This window comes from Phoenix dactylifera, chromosome 6 (genome assembly GCF_009389715.1).
Source record: "Phoenix dactylifera cultivar Barhee BC4 chromosome 6, palm_55x_up_171113_PBpolish2nd_filt_p, whole genome shotgun sequence".
In the NCBI taxonomy this organism is placed as follows: Eukaryota; Viridiplantae; Streptophyta; class Magnoliopsida; order Arecales; family Arecaceae; genus Phoenix; species Phoenix dactylifera.
This window is the reverse complement of record NC_052397.1, coordinates 5,718,821-5,736,525: the sequence shown is the minus strand read 5'-3', so window position 1 is coordinate 5,736,525 and position 17,705 is coordinate 5,718,821. Positions and strand designations below refer to the sequence as shown.

Here is a 17,705-nt window from a genome sequence, read left to right as displayed (position 1 = left end):
TCTTGACTAAGCCACTAAACTTTGTCTGAAAGCAACGGGCACTGTAACGGTCTAGGAGACTTGGAGTGACCGTTACATTTCTATACTACAAAATGGATTTTCTTATAACACCTGCAATCTCTTCACCATGGCCATCCAAGGTCTTAATGATAGTTTTACTATAATAGGATGGACCCCCTCATAAACCATTATTTTTTTATTAAAATGATCAGTATATACTATAACAATTGTTATAATGGCATTACGGTAGAGAAGAACAAACATACGAAAGCAAAAAAAATAATTCTTACTTCGAAACATCCAGACCAAGATGAGAGATGATGTTGAGTTTCGGATTGGGTATGTTTATAGAGAGGCCAACGGAGCTATGAACTAGCTGACCTCGTACGTGGCGGATCACTCCGAAAAAATTCTGTAGGTCAAAAATAGAAAGTTGCCTATAGCACTCCGTAATATGTTGTCTTTTGACTTTTCTGGTTGTATCCATACTAAAAATGTATAAGTCATCTGCAGTAGCAAAATAATAGTAATAATAATAATAATAATTTTATTCTAAAAAAATATCTTTATTTTTAAATAGTAAAAAAAAATTAGTAAGAATATTGGCGCAAAACTTATTTTTTAAATATTTTTTAGTAGAAAAATAGCATAATTAAAAATAACAGCTGTCACTTGTGTTAAACCGACCATGTATCAGCTATTACATCAGTCAATTAAATCTTGTAACTACCGTATGATGGAAACAACAATCTACCATTTGGCATTTTCAGCCTACTTACAATATTTCACAATTCATTAAAAGAGTAATGGCATTATTAAAGAACATTTTGTTCTAACATTATTATCTGGCATTTCAGCTAACAACTTTTTTCATGATAGTTGTTATTTGATTCCTAGGAAAACTTCAGTCCAGGATAGAACTAGACGAATAAACGGTTGTTATTTTTATGACGGTAGCAACAATGGCTTCAAAAAGGTTCACGAGGCAACCCGGAACGCATCTCTTTCCTCACCTAGCCTCAACTAATTAGAAGTCTTTTACAAGCAAAATGCATCTACTTGATGCTATATATATTTCTTCAGCAAGTAGATCTTATGCAAGCTTTAGATTTACCTTTAGCCGTTACCCTTACTACGTCCGGCAGCTTACCTAACATTATATTTTTCTCTCTCCCTGTCCTTGTAGCAATTTGCCTCGTACTGAATTGCTGCATTAGAGCCAATCATCATGATGGATCGGTAGGCCTATAGGCCTTATATCCTATGCAACATGTTGCAATTCTAATAAGGCAAATCAATGTTTTGTGGCCATAGGCCTTATAAATCTTTATTCTTGGGGGAAGGCGACAAAGGAAAGCAGAACTGTTCTAGAGAGTCAAGGAAAAAGGAAGAAATGGAGGACAATTGTCCAAGAGAATCTAATGCAGCCCTAGCTGGAAATAATGATGACATATGCCACGAAAAAAACCCCAATAGGCAGCATAAGCCCTGTGAGGCTGTCACATTCGATCTCCAATTTGTTTATAAAGGAAAGAACAACTTATCATCTTTTTATCAATTTAGTGTTCGCTGAGCTATTTTATTCGCAATGCCATATTGTTTGTGTATTATATTAACTGAGGGCCTGCAAGGCAAGCAAAAACATACATGTCATGGAATTGGGTATTGATAGTATAATTATGCAAGCATCTATTTTCTTCATTGCATCTATCAAATAGTCATTCACCTTGGGTTCTTTTTCCATAAGGAGCAAGTAATTGGAACAAAAACAGTGCTTTTAGAGGTCAAAGCACTGTGATGAAGGAGACAGGAGCACAAACAAACTACTTAAAGTTTCATCAAGTATCTGGATTGATTATGAGTTACATGAAAACACAACATAGTTACATGAGTATAAAGAGGATATATACTGAGTTCTAGACTAGAATCACAAGAAAGGGAGTTCTTGATTCACAATGCATCAACATCTTGGACAACAGATATATCAAACAGAAAACAAAACAGTAACTATCTCATGAAGTCAAGACAGGTAAGAGTCCATTCTGAGACCGATGATAAACCCCATCATCGCGCCTGCTCTCGTACACTGTTGAGCGAACTCGATTGTCATATATTCATAATGTATTTAATAATAATTAAAAAAATAAAAAGGAAGTGAAGTATGCAAAAGGTTATTCCTAGTTAATACAATAGGATCAGTGTATTTGTTCAGCTCACCTAAGAAATCTTGGCTTTAGTATCGATGATCGCCATCAAAGATCGTATAATTTTCACTCCCGGACTTTGATCCTCTTTCAGCTTCCACCTCCTCTAAAATTGAACGGCGGTTATTCCTGGGCTTCGATACCCTCTCAGACTGCAAAACACGACATTTGATCCAGTAAGTATCCTCCATCTGATGAGAGCTAAAAAATCCATACTGCCAATCTATGTGACAATAGAGGGAAACACAAAAATAAAACCATGATTAAATACTGTATTTCTGATTTGGAGAAATGCCACAGCAAAAAGATGTTGCCGTTCTACAAAAGAAAAGGAGTAGCTCTTTTGTCACTGGTTTATAACAACATCTATAAATTATTCAAAAAACTCAACGACATTTAGAAGGGGGAAGGGGGCTCAGTACTAGAAATAGGAACAGGAGATATCTCCTTGAATGTTGTGATTTCAGGTTCAAATTTCTGCCTCAAAACAACAACTTGAGTTACTGCATACCATAACCATCCAGCTGTTTTCCCCAATTATTTGGGATTGGCAACAACTTGAGTTACTATACAAACTACAAAGGAAATACTCGACTTTGCAAGAGACTTACCAGCAAACATACAATTTGGCATCAAATAAATAATAAAGAGTGGTGACTCGCTTTACAATTTCAATGTAGGCAAGAAAAAACTTATATAGAATAGAAAGAAGCAGCTAGACACAAGAAGGCTAATCTGAGTTCTGTTATAAGTTGAAATTAGAAGAAATATAGAAGAAAAAGAAGTATATAGTACATAGAAGAAGTTCAGCTTCAGGTTTCTGCCTTAGGTAAGCCAACACCAAGAGTTGATATCTGAGATATTGATTTGAAAGATTGTAACAGACAATCGAACAAGCATGTAACAAAAGAATGTTTTAGTGCAGTAGGAACCGACAGAAATTGTAGCACAAGAAGCTCACATCAGATAGCAGAACACACAAATTTGCAACAAAGCTGATGGCTAAATTAAAACAAATGCATCCAAAAGGAGTATAAGCTAAAGTCTTTGGTATCATGGAACCTGATCAAGCCTACCTTGCTCATGAGCTTTTCAAATGCTTCTGGTCCGTTCTCTCCAATATATCTTTCTGCAGCTGATAAAACATCATCTGGTTTACCGAAGAAGTTCATCTTCTTTGGGAAATGCCAAATGTTTACCGTTTGTTGGTTGACAAACAACGGCCTCACAAAATGTTCATAGACATATGCAGCACCATTGAAGTAGGGTAAGACCAACCAGCAGTTGAAGATCAGCTTTGCATAGGACCAGAAAGGAAGCCTGCAAGAAATATATGTGAATTGCAGCACAGATAAAGCATGAGACTAAGTCTTGCATGAAATTAATGTAAGCAGGATGCCAAAAATCAAATTGTACTGCTAAAAATTGTCATTTTTTATGAGAGGTGCAAGCACATCATAGAAGAATAAAAAACAAATTACCACAATAAAATAAATAATGAGAAGCAAGACATAATCGCATAGATCGTAGTGCCTTGGCCCATAATGTTCTGGTGCCTTATTGGCATGAAGCCGTTAATTGACATGCTGGCAGTGCATCTGCATGCCAAACACTGGCACAACATGACACAATACATAGTCAGGGCTACGCTGGCACAGCACCAACATGCGATACTTTAATCCTTTGTTTTGTTCTATGGAAATTAGATGCAAGCATGACTATGGACCATGTAAATCTCCCCAAAATTGTCATCTAACATGCAATATGAAAGATAATTTCTTATTCAAATTAAATGATATTCTGAAGAGAGACAGTGAGAGAAATGAACACGAGAGAGAGAGAGAGAGAGAGAGAGAGAGAGAGAGAGAGGGGGGGGGGGGGGGGGGGGGGGATAAATCCAGTAAGTTGGAAAAATCACATAATCAATCATAAGATTTTTTTTTAGCAAAATTAAGAAAGGTTACCAAAATACCACAACAAGCAGAAATGACGGGGAAATTAGTTGCATGTCCCACTTTAATTGCCAAGCTAACTCAGGATGATAGGTACAAATAGAGGGGGAAATAATTGCACGCCCTACTCTAATGGTTATGTTATGTTATGCTGACTATAAAACATACGAAATTGTTTTCAGCTCTAATGTACAGCTTGTCATGTGAATGATGAAATTATAACCTTAGAATGGACCTCCCAGTTCATCCCCATAACTGACGCTTATGTACAGAATTATATAGTGTTTAATTTACTTCATAGTCCCTGCATATCACAACTTCATTATTTGGCAAGAATTAAATACACTATTTTCTGCACTCGAGATATATGGATAACTAATGATAACCCATTTCTCACATTGTGGAGGTAAACTATGATTACTTTAAGCTAATCAATGTTTTATATTATGATTTGCACCTTGCCTCAGCCCTCAGTGATGAAGACACATTATATCACAATCAAAGATCATACTTGAGTAATGATAAATGAAAAATCAAGTAATATCAAGCATCGCTAACAAGAAGAAAATAAATTGGAGATAAATTGGGAAAAAATCAGAAATGTAACATACCATTCAATCACTTTGGCAAAAGTCATTTCAAACAGAGTAATAAAAGAATACAAGACCCAATAAGTGAGCCATTGCTGATCATCAACAGGAGATTTGGTTTCTATTGCCTTGACTGAAGCATACCTGTCAAAATCCCACGAAAGTGCAAATATAAGAATAATAAAAAAGAGACACCATTGCTTCGTGGGAAAATCCAATTACAAATGCCACTTACAAAGGGTAAGCAAGTGTCACCACAGGCCTGTGAATCAATCACAGAAAAAATTGTCAGGAACATAAGAAAAACTGATATAAAAAATGAAGCATGTAATTTTCCATATGTTTAAGATAAAACATTGTCAAAATGTAAAAGAACCCCTAACTTGTTCTTTTATTTGTTAGTTTTAGATGCTTCGACAGTTGGACGTAAAAAATCCTGATTGCTGAGAAGAATCTGATACCTGCTTCCAGTCCAACAGTGGCACGAGAAACCGATTCTATCCTATAGTATACATCTCAATAAACTTGCCACACATATGACACAAAGTGTGACATCCATAAGATGAAATTAGATAACCAGCCATACATAGTAAACAAAAAGCAGCCTCGAATATTTGACTGTGAAAAAACTGAATGATACAAACCATCACTTGGTTTCTATCATCAAATCCACTCAACTATGATGGATTTACAGAACCCTCAAAAATATTCTCTCTTGATTCACAGCCCAACATAAAGTAAACTAATTGGTGCACATCACAAGACATGACAATTCCAAGTGCAGGCCATATATAAGACCCAGGGTCATCTAGCAGCTGACAACATATCATACTTTTCAAACCTCAGCTATACTTCTAAATAACAATGGTTCAACAAGGAATGACCTTGCCTAAGCCCCTTGTGATAGCTGACACCTTTTGGATTTTCTATAATGAGTATTCAAGAGTGGATTGTAATACTCTCTGAAAATTGCAGCACCTGGTATGCTCTGAAATTTGTGGCTGGGTTCAAATTGTGGGCTCTAAGATTACAATTTATCTCAAAAGCTCGATTCATGTAGATTTTCATCTCTGATTGCATGGGTTCAACACCAGCATCAGCAAGTTCTCAGGCTGCATGAAAAGTTGTTACAGATACAAGGGACACTTCCAAAATCTATTTAAAAATCTTGGTTAAAGGAAATGCCAACAACTTAACATGGGATGACTTCATGTGTGGTTGTCCTGGATGAGTACCTAATGATTTGAAACAAGGGCATAAATAACAGTTATATGTATTAAAAAAGCACAAAGACCTATGCAAGATAGTTTGATATGATCTTATCATGTATCCACAACAAGATCGATGTTCACTACATCACAGGTATTTCCACCACTTACTATGAAATTCTTAGTTCTAACAACATTGCCATTAGTTACAAATACAGATGAAAAAAGTGGAGGGTTGGCAATAGATTGACCAGCGATCATGTATAATATACTCAAGCTACAATAGGCACTCCAGAAGCATCAATGGGAAGAAGACTGTCAATCCAAGTAGTTGAAATGAGGCTTGGTAGTAAAGAAAATGTTTTGTGGGGTTATTTAAGAGATAGATTTCACAGGTTTACATATAAAATTACACTTCTACTTGGTACTATATTATTTCTTTCTATAAGCCCAGTTGATGCCTTGTTGATGAAAAAGGTGACACCCAAGGTCCACCGTACTGGGTCCGGTAGGCGTACCGGTTGCCTACCGGACCGGTACGGGCCGGTTCGTACCGTGCTCTGGGCAGTACGAACCGGGAAGCTCTTCCCCGTCGGAACCGGGGAAGAAGAAGAGAACCAGAGAGAGCGCGGGGAAGAGAGGGAGAGAGCCCACCTTCGGCCGCCATCGGAGAGCCGCGGAGGGGCGGCGGAGGCCGGCGGGGGGCGGCGGAGGCCGGCGGGGGGCGGCGGAGCCCGCGGGGGCGCTGCGGAGGCCGCGGCCGCGTTTTTTAATTTGGGGATTTTAAGTGAAGTCGGCACATCGGTTGCCGACTTCACTTAAAAATCCCCAAATTAAAAAATTTGGGAATTTTTAAGTGAAGTCGGCAACCGATTTGCCGACTTCACTTAAAATCCCTAAATTAAAAAATGCGGCCGCGTCCCCGCGGCCTCCGCAGCACCCCCGCGGGCTCCCCCGTCCCCGCCAGGCACCGCCGCCCCCACCGGCCTCCGACGCCCCTCCGCGGCTCTCCGATGGCGGCCGAAGGTGGGCTCCCTCCCTCTCTTCCCCGCGCTCCTTCTTTTTCTCCTCGTCTTCTTCGTCTCCGGCAAGGAACCGGCCTGTACCGGTTTCCACGGCTCCGCCGTACCGGTAGCTGGCCGGACCGGTTTGTACCGGCCCGTACCGGCCGGTACGGGCTGGTTCGGCATACGCTGGTGACACCACATCAGCTGCTCTACAAAAGTGTTTCATATCTAGGTACAACCAGCAGCAACAAGGTTTTTAATAACCGAGATATTGGTCATTTCAGTGGGTGACAGAGACCAAGATGAACCGAGATCTCGGTTTATCACGGCCAATATGGAAAGTGGAAAATTCAAAAGGTCTGAGATTTTCCAAGATCCCTACCTATATTTGAGGACTGAGATATCAAAACCTCTGCCAATGTAATAAATCCAGGATTAACAATTATTTCAAGAATTGATTTTGACAGTTATTAAATAAAGTTCAATTTAACGAACTAAAGTGGTTGGAAAATGTCAGATAATATATTGATATTGTATCAGATAAAAATCTTGGGATTTATCGATTCATATCATATAAGGTAAAAGAGGCCAAGATACAAACCAAGGTCTCACCCCAGATAAAAACAAAGAAAAGCAGTCTGTTGGTTATGAGATTCCTCTCTCTCTTTTTTTTAAAGAACTTTGGTATGTTACAACAGAAATGCCCATCAACCAATCTCATTATCATTGTCATCCAGGATTTCCCCTCAAAATGGGAAGATTTGTTTGTCTTTGTTTTCTTAATTTTTAGTAAGTTATTGCAAAAGTATCTATTCATACTTACTAATTAATAAGTTAATATGCAAATATGTACTCAGACCTAAAAATTGATTTGCATTGGACAATATTATGATTCTATATTACAGCTTACGAGAAGGAAGATATGTCTGTCTTCATTTTGATTTGAAGCTGAGCTAAATTAATAATAGAAAAAACTCTTGCTCAGGAATTTGATGAAATATGATTAGTTACATCCCTGATATAGGTCAATACACTTCCATAAACAAACTGATTATGAACTTCAGATATAGGAGAATATCCAGGTAATTCATTACTAAATTACTGGAAACAGCAAGTTTGACAGTTTGAGGAGGAAATAATTTTAAGGCCTTGTTAATTAGAAGGTTCCAAAGTTACTCAATTCAGAACTTTGAAAAGGATATTTTGCAAAGCATAACCAAAGAAACTTATATTAGAAAATTTCTGGTTGATATTAAATAAGAGTCTCAAGAACTGGACAAAAAGACAACAGTTTTGCTTGAAACTATGTGGCAAAATGCTGAGAAAAGCACCATCAATATTTTCAATTAAATGAATGCGGTTTAGGTCAGCTGTGAAGTGGAAATTGAGCCCCCGCTGAGGGTCTGCCTGCCACACGCAGGGACTTTGGGATTCGGACACTCCGTGATCCACACTTCAGTGCACCATAGTTCACATGACAGTGTGTATCTGAATTCCCGAGTTCGTTGTTTATGGCAGGCAAGCCTAAACTAGGATAGTAACATCTTTGGAAATCTTAATTGGGACCTGTCAACGAGGGAAACAGAGAACCACCTTTTAAAAGCAGAAGGGCAAAGAACTCGAGATATTAACCCACAAGAAATTTGCTAATTATAATAACGGGAGGAAGTAGGGGAAAATTTTAATGCATATTAGCACAAAAAAGTAGGAAAAAAAGGAAGAAATTTTGAATTCTAATTAACTGCAGTAAATATGTTTCCAAAATTCCGTGAACCAGACCCACAAATTCCTGCAGTAAATTACGTAAAAGAAACATATTTTTTGCGCAAAACAAACTATTGATACAAAACAGGACAAGACCCACAAGCTACTCAAAGAAAATTGGATAAAAATTAATTTTTTTTTTTAGAAGCAAAAGCATAGAGTTACCATAAAATCGGTCCTAATTGTTAGGATCTAAAGAATTGAAGGGGAGGAAGTATCCCCAATAGCAGATAGCAAGTAGCAATCAAACACAAGAAGTAGTTTAATACCAACAAATTTTATCAACAAAATCACCGGAAAAAGTGAATCCTTATATTTGAGTATGATCAAGGAAAGCAGAAAAATAGAATAAAAATTGGAAAAAAAAATCGAAGCTTTTTCGTTGTTGAAGCGAATCATCATACCCGGCAAGAACATCGAAGTTCTTCGCTACGACCTTGAGGAAAGATCCTGAACCCATTCTCTTCTTCGATCTCAATTTTTTCGGTTTCTCGACTCGCCCGAAAAGAGAGGTAACCTTTTCTCGCCAGGGATGAGAGAGAGGATCTTTTAGCGTCGGAAATTGGAGTGCGGACGGACCGACGATATTTTTTATGCGGGCAGTTGCAGCTCCACCTACCAAAGCCATCCTTTGCTTTTGTCCTGAGGGTGGCAATGCGACGGATCAGATTGAGCCAAACCGGCCTGACTTTTATCTAACCCCATCCTTTTAATTTATTCACACCTATTTAGTTTTGGATATTTCTATTTCATTAACTTGTTATTTATTTTTTTTCATTTAATTTTTTGGATTGTTTGTACTAGATGTTAATATTAAATCCTTCTAGTTATATCAAATGGTCAATTTTTTTAAAAAAATTATGTACCATTCAATTAATATTTAATGGTTTTATGTCGCTCATTATATAAGTTATGACATTTATATTTTAAAAACACGAAAATGGGTATATGTTTACGATAGAATAATTTAAGAGATTTTGATCCGAGGTTCGCCGTATCGATACTAGACTCCATACCGATACCATATTAGCATAATGTCGGTGCGGTACGATATAGATTCTTTTTTAGCGTACTGAGGGTCAGTACATCATTCGTAATGGTGTCGGTACCAAATCGGTATGGTACAGTACGTCCAATATCGTACAATACAGCATAGCATATTTTGGTCCGAACCTAATTCAAGGTAAACTTAACTGATCAACGAAGATTAGATGTATTAGATCATGTTAGTTGGGTGCAGGTAAACAGATCTCGATGGGCATGGCCTAAATTATTGCCACTCATACTCTCTCTCTCTCTCTCTCTCTCTCTCTCTCTCTCTCTCTCTTCTTTTAGCTGCTTCTTGAGGATTAGATGGACTAATCTAACGTGTGCATGAGAGAGCAATATGAGTAGTTGCAACCTCGATCCATTTCTCTCTTTTAGGTTGTACTATTGTATTATTTTCTTCTCTTAAATATATAATTATATGACTATATAAAATCACGAACAGATGGCACTAGCAGATCTCTTACGAAAACTAACGTTGCACATCACTACTGGAAACTTACGACACGTTCCATTATTAAATTAGTGAAACCATCCTAGTGCTTGGTGGCATTTAAGATTCATCTTGCCATTCTTTCATCATTGACCTAGGATGCATGCCTACCAATAAAAAATATAATCAGCCAGATGGGTAGTTGAATTGTCTCCGCAATTATCTTAAGAAATTAACCTCATATATCAGATGCGTTCATACATCATCCCTCCCATTGCTAATAGTTCTCTTGCTCCCATGAAATACCTACTATGATCAAGTCCATTACCCACTAGTATTTAGTCGGCAGTATTTTTGTCCCTTTCCAAACTTTTTTTTTTTTTTGGATACATCGGCGACCCACGCCACACGGGCGTGAGTGCACCCAGACTTATCCGTCGACAAGAGGAGTTGACGAAGGATGGAAGGAACAACCACAAGATTTTTTGAAAAGAATTCTTTCAAATGATGCGCAGCAAAGAAAGCAATTCAGTTAGTAGCACTACTTACTTCTCGAAGAACGTGAGTGACTCAGAAAGCGGCAAGCCCTACGGGAAGTCCTTCCAAATATTTAGAAGCAGCACCCTCCGGAAACATAAGATCACTCTAAAGCGTCAGTTTGCAACACGAAGCAGCGAAAGTTCTCGAAAATGAAATGGTTCGGTTAACTTTCAAGTATACTAAAGGAGTTACAGGTGTTTTTGCCACTCAAGAATAAATTAACCAAAAAAATAGGATGCATGCATACGAGGAAGATCTAGGGAGGTCCCGTAAGACACAAGTAACAGAGACTCGAATCTTGACCAGTGGATTTAGCAAGAGAGGGATCAAACATGGAAATCACTATCATAAAGGTTACAATAACATCAGAACTATCCTAACCTTGGGAGAAGCCATTTTGAACGATTCTAACACTGGGTTTGGCCTTTTGCTCATAAAACCAATCTCAGATAGAAGTAGAAAGATCTAATGGTTCTGCACTGATAATACGCCTTCTTCTATCTTGTCCTGACTCTTCCCGGTTCTCAATCCGTTGCCTGTCTCAGTAATTGTTATTCACAGGTGGCCCAACTCCTTTTTTGTTATTTTTTTATTCACAGGTGGCCCAAGTCTTTATTAAAGTTGGTCCCTTCTGCTCCCTTGACCACCACGCAACAACCTCGCAATCCGAGTCCAAAAAAGAGGCTGGAGAGATTCTTCTCTTCTTTTTCATACTTTTCAATGCTCTTCAAGCTTATCCATCCCGGCATGAACTACCGAGTGTCGGTCCCGGAGGGGAATCCCGTGTCCTAGTGCCTTGCCACACGTCTTGCCATAAATCCCTACTTGACCACCTTGACAAGGGTTCAGAACTAGTCAGGGCCTGCTATGTCTCCCAGTTTTAAAAAAAAATAAAAGGCAACTGAAGCCTGCCACCACCCGTATTCAGTCCGACCATCACCAAGAACAGATAAAAAGATTGTAAAAAGAATGCAACAAGAACTGCATGCAGACATGCATGACACGTATTACAGAGAACGTAATGTTAAAAGGCAAAAAAAGAGAGTTCGTGGTCCTAGCAAAGCAACTGAAGCCTGCACACACCAGTATTCACTCCTACCATCGCCAAGAACAGATAAAGACTGTAAAATGAATGACAAAAGAACTGCATGCAGACATCCCCGAATTCAAATTTCAAAATCTTATGACAAAGATACATTGATCCAGCTACATGCATATGATTATAAATCCCTTCTCATTAACTCGATGCATTTTATCATCATCATCATCATCAATGGTGATGCTACATGTTCCAATGACTAATGCTCTCAATACTGAGATATCTGAGAGTCAGGGTGTTCATGTATATCTCTCAGATGGATCCATCCGCTTTATCTGTGCCTTCTTCCCTACTATTCAATATGGTGGTGGTGGTGGTGGTGGTGGTGGTGCTGTTGTGCAGTGCTTCATGTGCTGCTCTTTGATGCCTCGAAAGAAGCTCTAATGGCCAGGAGTCTGACGGTGTGGGATATCTGGCATGCGGCCTCCTCACATGGGAAGGGGGTTTCGAAGTTGGTATATTTCCAGTGTCTGAGGAAGGATGCAGATCTTGGTGGAGGGGGGTGACATAGAGGGGTCCGACAGGTGGCTGCTGCACTGGCAGAACTGCACTTGTGGGTTGTGGTAGAGTGGGAGGAGCCACCTCTGCTCCATTATGCCACACAGTATTGGTGTGCATCCTCTCATGTAGCTCATTTCGCAGTCTCGCTATCTCAGCTCCAAGGACAGCATTCTCATCTATAAGCTCATTCTTTTCCACAGCAACCTAGTCACAGTTTCAGACCAATTCTGGTGTTAAACTTGGGGTACAAGTAAATCACTTAGACTAATAATTTTCCAAAGTTTATCCTGATGCTGGTTCCAATTTACTTGGAATATCACATCATATACACATCAACTACTCTTAAATCTAGATCAACCTACTGGCTTCATGATCCAAGATCAAGACTCCATCATGAAGGATTCCGAAAAAGCTTAATCTTCAGACAGAAAAATTATCAAAAAAAGCAATCAGGAACTGAAGTATAAAGGTATCAGCTTGGAGTATTGGTTGATATTTGTATTACTACTAATTGGTTTTGATAAAATTGCTCTTCATTGTTCAAAAATGGTAGGAAGATGAACACAAGTAACATATTTGCAATTTTGTGGTTCAAAAAAGTAGGAAGAAGACCACAAATCGCACATATGGAAAACTAAGATAGGTTTCTGACAAGCAGAAATCAAGCTTTAATGAGCAAAATCAAGTTCACCAATAATCAAATAATTAATAACAGAGATGTTGAAGTCTGAACAAATTGGTTTTGAAATATAGTTGTTTTTTATTACATCGTCCTCCAAATACGGACAAGACTCAATTTAAGAATTTATTGAAGCATCTTCTTTATATTTTCTCTTCTTCCAAATGGGAATAATATTTTCCAAAAGATGAAGGACAGCGACAATTAGAAACCAGATTTAATTATAATTACTTAAGACTTTATGTTTGAGAAACTTACATAGCAAGATTCAGACACCAAGGCAGCATTTTCCTTCCTGAGAGATCCTACCCGTGCAATAAGATCCTGCAGCAACCGAGTGGCATCACCTAATATAGAGGCCTTGCCATTATTCTGCTTAGCTGGTTCTGTATATAAACACATTACGTCGAAACAAAATTATAAAAGATCTTCATATTTCAAGAACAACAACATATGTATTAAAATTGTTCAGAGAATGTGAAATGGACAACCTATAGAAAAGAGTTATCACAACTATGATTCTGCTTATCAGATGTTACATTAGGTGGTCCACATCCAAGGAGTAGTTCCACTGCAATACCAGAAGTTGATGCAGACTATCTTTCTTTAATGGAAGCCTCTAGCACTTCGAATGGGCAGAAATATGATGATGCTGGAAGAGTAGCATCAAATGAACCCATACCAGCCTATCTCAATTTGTTTTCCCAATGATGAACCATTTGCGTCTAAACACCCAGGAAAATCAGCAAGACAGAATTAAAACAAGAAACAATCTTCCACTTTGGACCATAATCAGTTTATAGAAAAGAATAGAAGAACAAAGGAAGCGTTGTCCTATTTCTTCAGCAGAAAACGTTATATTCTAACTCTTCCTTTCAACAGAATAACAGTAATTTAAATTAGTTGAAAAAAGTCAGAACACATATGAGCTACAACGACAATGCCATCTGAACATTTTTGGAAAAAAAGAAAGATAACAGGGGGGAATTACCAAGAGCATGGCCCAGCTCCGAAAAGAGCTCATTTAAATGATCACGTTTCAGCTTTTCTCTCTTAGCTTTGTGTTCTTTCTTTGGGACTTTTCCCGTGTTCTTTTTGTTGGGGACTAACCTGCACCAGGAAAATTCTCAGAAATCCAAGCAAAGAAAGCAGAAGCAACAACCAGATAACAGAGCAAACATAGAACCAATTGCATATCAAGAATTAGGATAGTGATGATTAAGCAAAAACACCAAGAAATCCGCAGCACTATGACTGGAGTGGAAGAATAACACAAGGTTATGGGGTTAAACTTTATGCAAATGTCTCATGGAGGATTTGCAGCATAGTTTAAGAAACTAAATACTAAATACATGCTAGAAAACAGAAGGCATAAACAGGCACTGGGAGTACAATATCTAAAATGAAGCTTCTTCTGTTAGGCTCTGGGTTTGTTCAGCAAGGAGTATCCAACAGACAATAATTCAAATACTAGCCTTTTCAAATCAAGGCCGAAGAACAATGTAGCAAGCAAAAAGAAAAAAATTATGAAATATAGTGTACATACTATAGCAACAGAAACAAAAATATTTTTACAACTACTATCTCTTAATAAGCACAATTATCCCCTAGTCACAGTCCAAAGAACAGAAGAATTAAAACTCCATACTAGGGGGATTGATAATGCAGCTTGGTAGATGCAAAATCCAACATATCTTGTGGCCCAATATAGCAAGTAACAATTCCAGCTAGGAATATGAGCCCTAACTCAAGTGAAAAAAATATATAGTTGCATGACTTATAAGATAATAACAAACATTATGCTTTAACTTGTCTACTGTGAAGTGAACTAATCACGTGCCTATCCCTTTGGTGGACGTCTTGGAGTTGACAATGAACCCAAGTCCCAACATGGATAACTTTATTCATGCATCCTATAAGGATATATGGATGCATGGATGCAAAAAAATGATTTCCCTTTTAAGCAGAAAAGACTCTGATTTATGAAGGACAACTTTTTGTTATGTTACCTAACATTTTCTTTTCTACTTGGAGCTATGTATAACATTTTCAAAAGCCTACCCCTCACGCCCTTTTCTTTCCTAATTTTTCTTTCGACCAATTTTTCCTACAATTGGGCTCAAAATTTGGAGCAAGTAAATACTGGGTACTTTGTCTATATGGAAATTTTGGATCAGACATTTCCAAATTGAGTATGCCAGCAGCTCATAAATTCCTATACCACAAAAACTCAATAAGTTAGGTGGTTCTCAACCTGAACATGGCAAAATTACTTAACAAGGCACTATTCTCAGATATGCAATACAAACTTGCCTCATGCATCCATATAGCAAGTAACGATTCCAGCAAGGAATATAAGCCCTAACTTAGGTGAAACATGGATAGTTGCATCGGTTAAGAGATCATCACAAACATGATTTTACCTTGTCTAATGTGATTTGAGCTAATCACTGGCCTATCTCTTTGGTGGATGTATAAGAGCGGGCAATGACTCTCAAGTCCCAGCATGCATAACTTTATTCATGCATCCTATAAGGATATATGGATGCACAGATGCAATAAATGATTTCCCTTTTTACCAGTAAAGATTCTGATTTATAAAGGACAAATTTTTGTTGGTGATTTGTTACTTCACATTTTCCTTTTCTTTTCTATATACAACTACGTATAACATTTTCAAAAACCTTATTCCTCAAGCCCCATTCTTTTCTAATTTTTCTTTTAGACCAATGTTCTGATTTATCACTTTCCTTTTGATATCTGACTACATAAAATATGTATAGTTGGGCTTAAATTTAGTGGCAAGTAAATTCTGGGATTTTTGTTTATAAGGAAGTTTTGGATCAGATGCTTCTGAATTGAGTACCAGAGCTGCTCATAAAATCCTATACCACAACAACTCACTAAGTAAGGTGTTTCTGAATCTGAGCTTGGCAACTTGCCTCCTCACGTCCCCGTATATCTTTCCAACAATGCCCAAGACAAGTTAAAGCCCAATAACTGCAGTAGGCCAACTGAGCGAAATCTAAAGCGAATAAAAAAGAGAAATGAACATTGATAAGATTTTGCATAGCTGTGACAATAACCAAACATGCAACATAAAGAACAGGACAAGTTTCACCAGACCAAATTATTTAAGATATAAGACTGCCCCATTGCATAACCAGTGCCAGGAAAAAAGAATCACAAACTTGATCAGCTGAAGGGGGAAGGGTGAAAATAATGAATGCCAAGAGACTATAAATGCAAAGCTTACAACTCACCGATCCAAGTAAGCTAGAGCTCATTCTAATGGACCGAGAAGATATATAAAATGGACAAAATGCAGGCATAAGCAACAATATCTACACATTTGAAACTAAATGGTCATAAAATGTATAGATGTTTTCTAGTTTCATCTACCACATGTAAATCCATTCCAAGGATGAAAACTCTGTAAAACTAACTGGGGACAACCAATAAATACCAACCTGCCAACTGGTTGCTCAGTTATAACATTTTCCTCATTTGTCATCGATGAGAGGGGCTCTGTAACCATATCAAACTTACAGAACCTGCATAAAATTATGCCATCGACCTAATAAGATCAGATGCCAATAAATTCAAGCTTCAGAGTATACCCACAGGATAAAATCTAAGCCACATTTTTTTGTAAATTTCAACCAGATCTAATCAAATGTAATCACTAAGCTAACAATTTGGGACAACATAATGTAAAAACCAACCATGAAGACTAACTTTTTTCATAAAGGTTCCATTTTTCCGCACAATATGTCTAAAATGATTCAAAATAATTTTTTTAACCAAGAAGGGCGAATTCAAAACTTTATATTCGTTTTCTTGCCACATATGACAATAATAGAATAAGAAAACAAATGGGTAGACAACCAGATATTATCTGTTTTGAGTAACGATATTACTGTTGCTAAATAAAATCAAGAAACACATAATTGATTAAGCCAAAACTTGAATATGAACGGCGGAAAAAAAAAAAGGTTGATAGAATCAAACAGCGAAGACTCAACTCTCGACACCTATAACTCTAATCTAAACACACACACACACAAAAAAAAATCATACTTTTGGGGGAAAATTAAATTTTCTCAAACCCTAATCAAGAAAACAACACCGCAAATCGAACAACAAAACCAAAACCACAGATCAAGAAGGATTTTTTTAGAAAAAGGGGAAAAAAAGAGCTAAGATTGCAGAGGAATAGGATCAGAAGCAAATACCTGAAGCCTTGAGCTGATTTGGGGATCGTGGGAGAGAATGAGAAAGAGAGAATTTTCCCAATTCTATAGTTAATTTTTCCTCGTTTTTAATGATTTTTCAGTGGGGAAGCGGTATTGGCTGGATTTCTGGGGAGAATAGGAATTGGAATCGGGAGCGTGGTGGGAACGCTGCACGCGGTAGCGGGTGGCGAGCACTATTGGGGCGGGTATCATAGAACGTAATATCGGGCACGTGTTTTTTTTTTTTTTTTGCCATATTAAAGAGTAAACCTAAGAGTTTTTTTTTTTTTTTTTTGCTATTCTATTTTTTTATCCTCTTTTTTGTATGTGTATCCACACCCTCCAACACCGTTAAAAAATTGATGGTTTCAAATTAAAATAACTAAAATACTTTTAATAGGTGAATGTGCAAAAAAAATATTTATAAGGCGATCTCATGATAGAGG

At 37.7% G+C, this 17,705-nt stretch overlaps 2 protein-coding genes across 3 annotated transcripts; both read right to left on the bottom strand.

Annotated features, from left to right (window-relative positions):
- Nucleotides 1-1,817: 1,817 nt before the first annotated feature.
- LOC103720222 (HVA22-like protein a) lies at nt 1,818-9,299 on the bottom strand. Its single transcript, XM_008809829.3, has 6 exons — nt 9,130-9,299; nt 4,982-5,008; nt 4,768-4,890; nt 3,281-3,524; nt 2,218-2,356; nt 1,818-2,086 (listed from the first exon to the last, which is right to left on the bottom strand). The coding sequence occupies exons 1-5, from the start codon at nt 9,183-9,185 to the stop codon at nt 2,234-2,236; spliced, it is 573 nt and encodes a 190-aa protein (XP_008808051.2). The 5' UTR covers nt 9,186-9,299; the 3' UTR covers nt 1,818-2,086; nt 2,218-2,233.
- Nucleotides 9,300-11,890: 2,591 nt separating this feature from the next.
- LOC103720221 (transcription factor BHLH062-like) lies at nt 11,891-17,468 on the bottom strand. 2 transcript variants are annotated; one of them, XM_017845957.3, is made up of 5 exons: nt 17,260-17,468; nt 16,495-16,601; nt 14,016-14,134; nt 13,283-13,410; nt 11,891-12,549 (listed from the first exon to the last, which is right to left on the bottom strand). In XM_017845957.3, exons 2-5 carry the CDS (start codon nt 16,560-16,562, stop codon nt 12,097-12,099), a joined length of 768 nt encoding a protein of 255 aa, XP_017701446.1. In that variant the 5' UTR covers nt 16,563-16,601; nt 17,260-17,468; the 3' UTR covers nt 11,891-12,096. The 2 variants fall into 2 exon arrangements, with proteins under 2 accessions (XP_017701446.1, XP_008808049.1); XM_008809827.4 differs by having other exon boundaries at nt 16,495-16,578.
- Between the last annotated feature and the right edge of the window lie 237 nt (nt 17,469-17,705).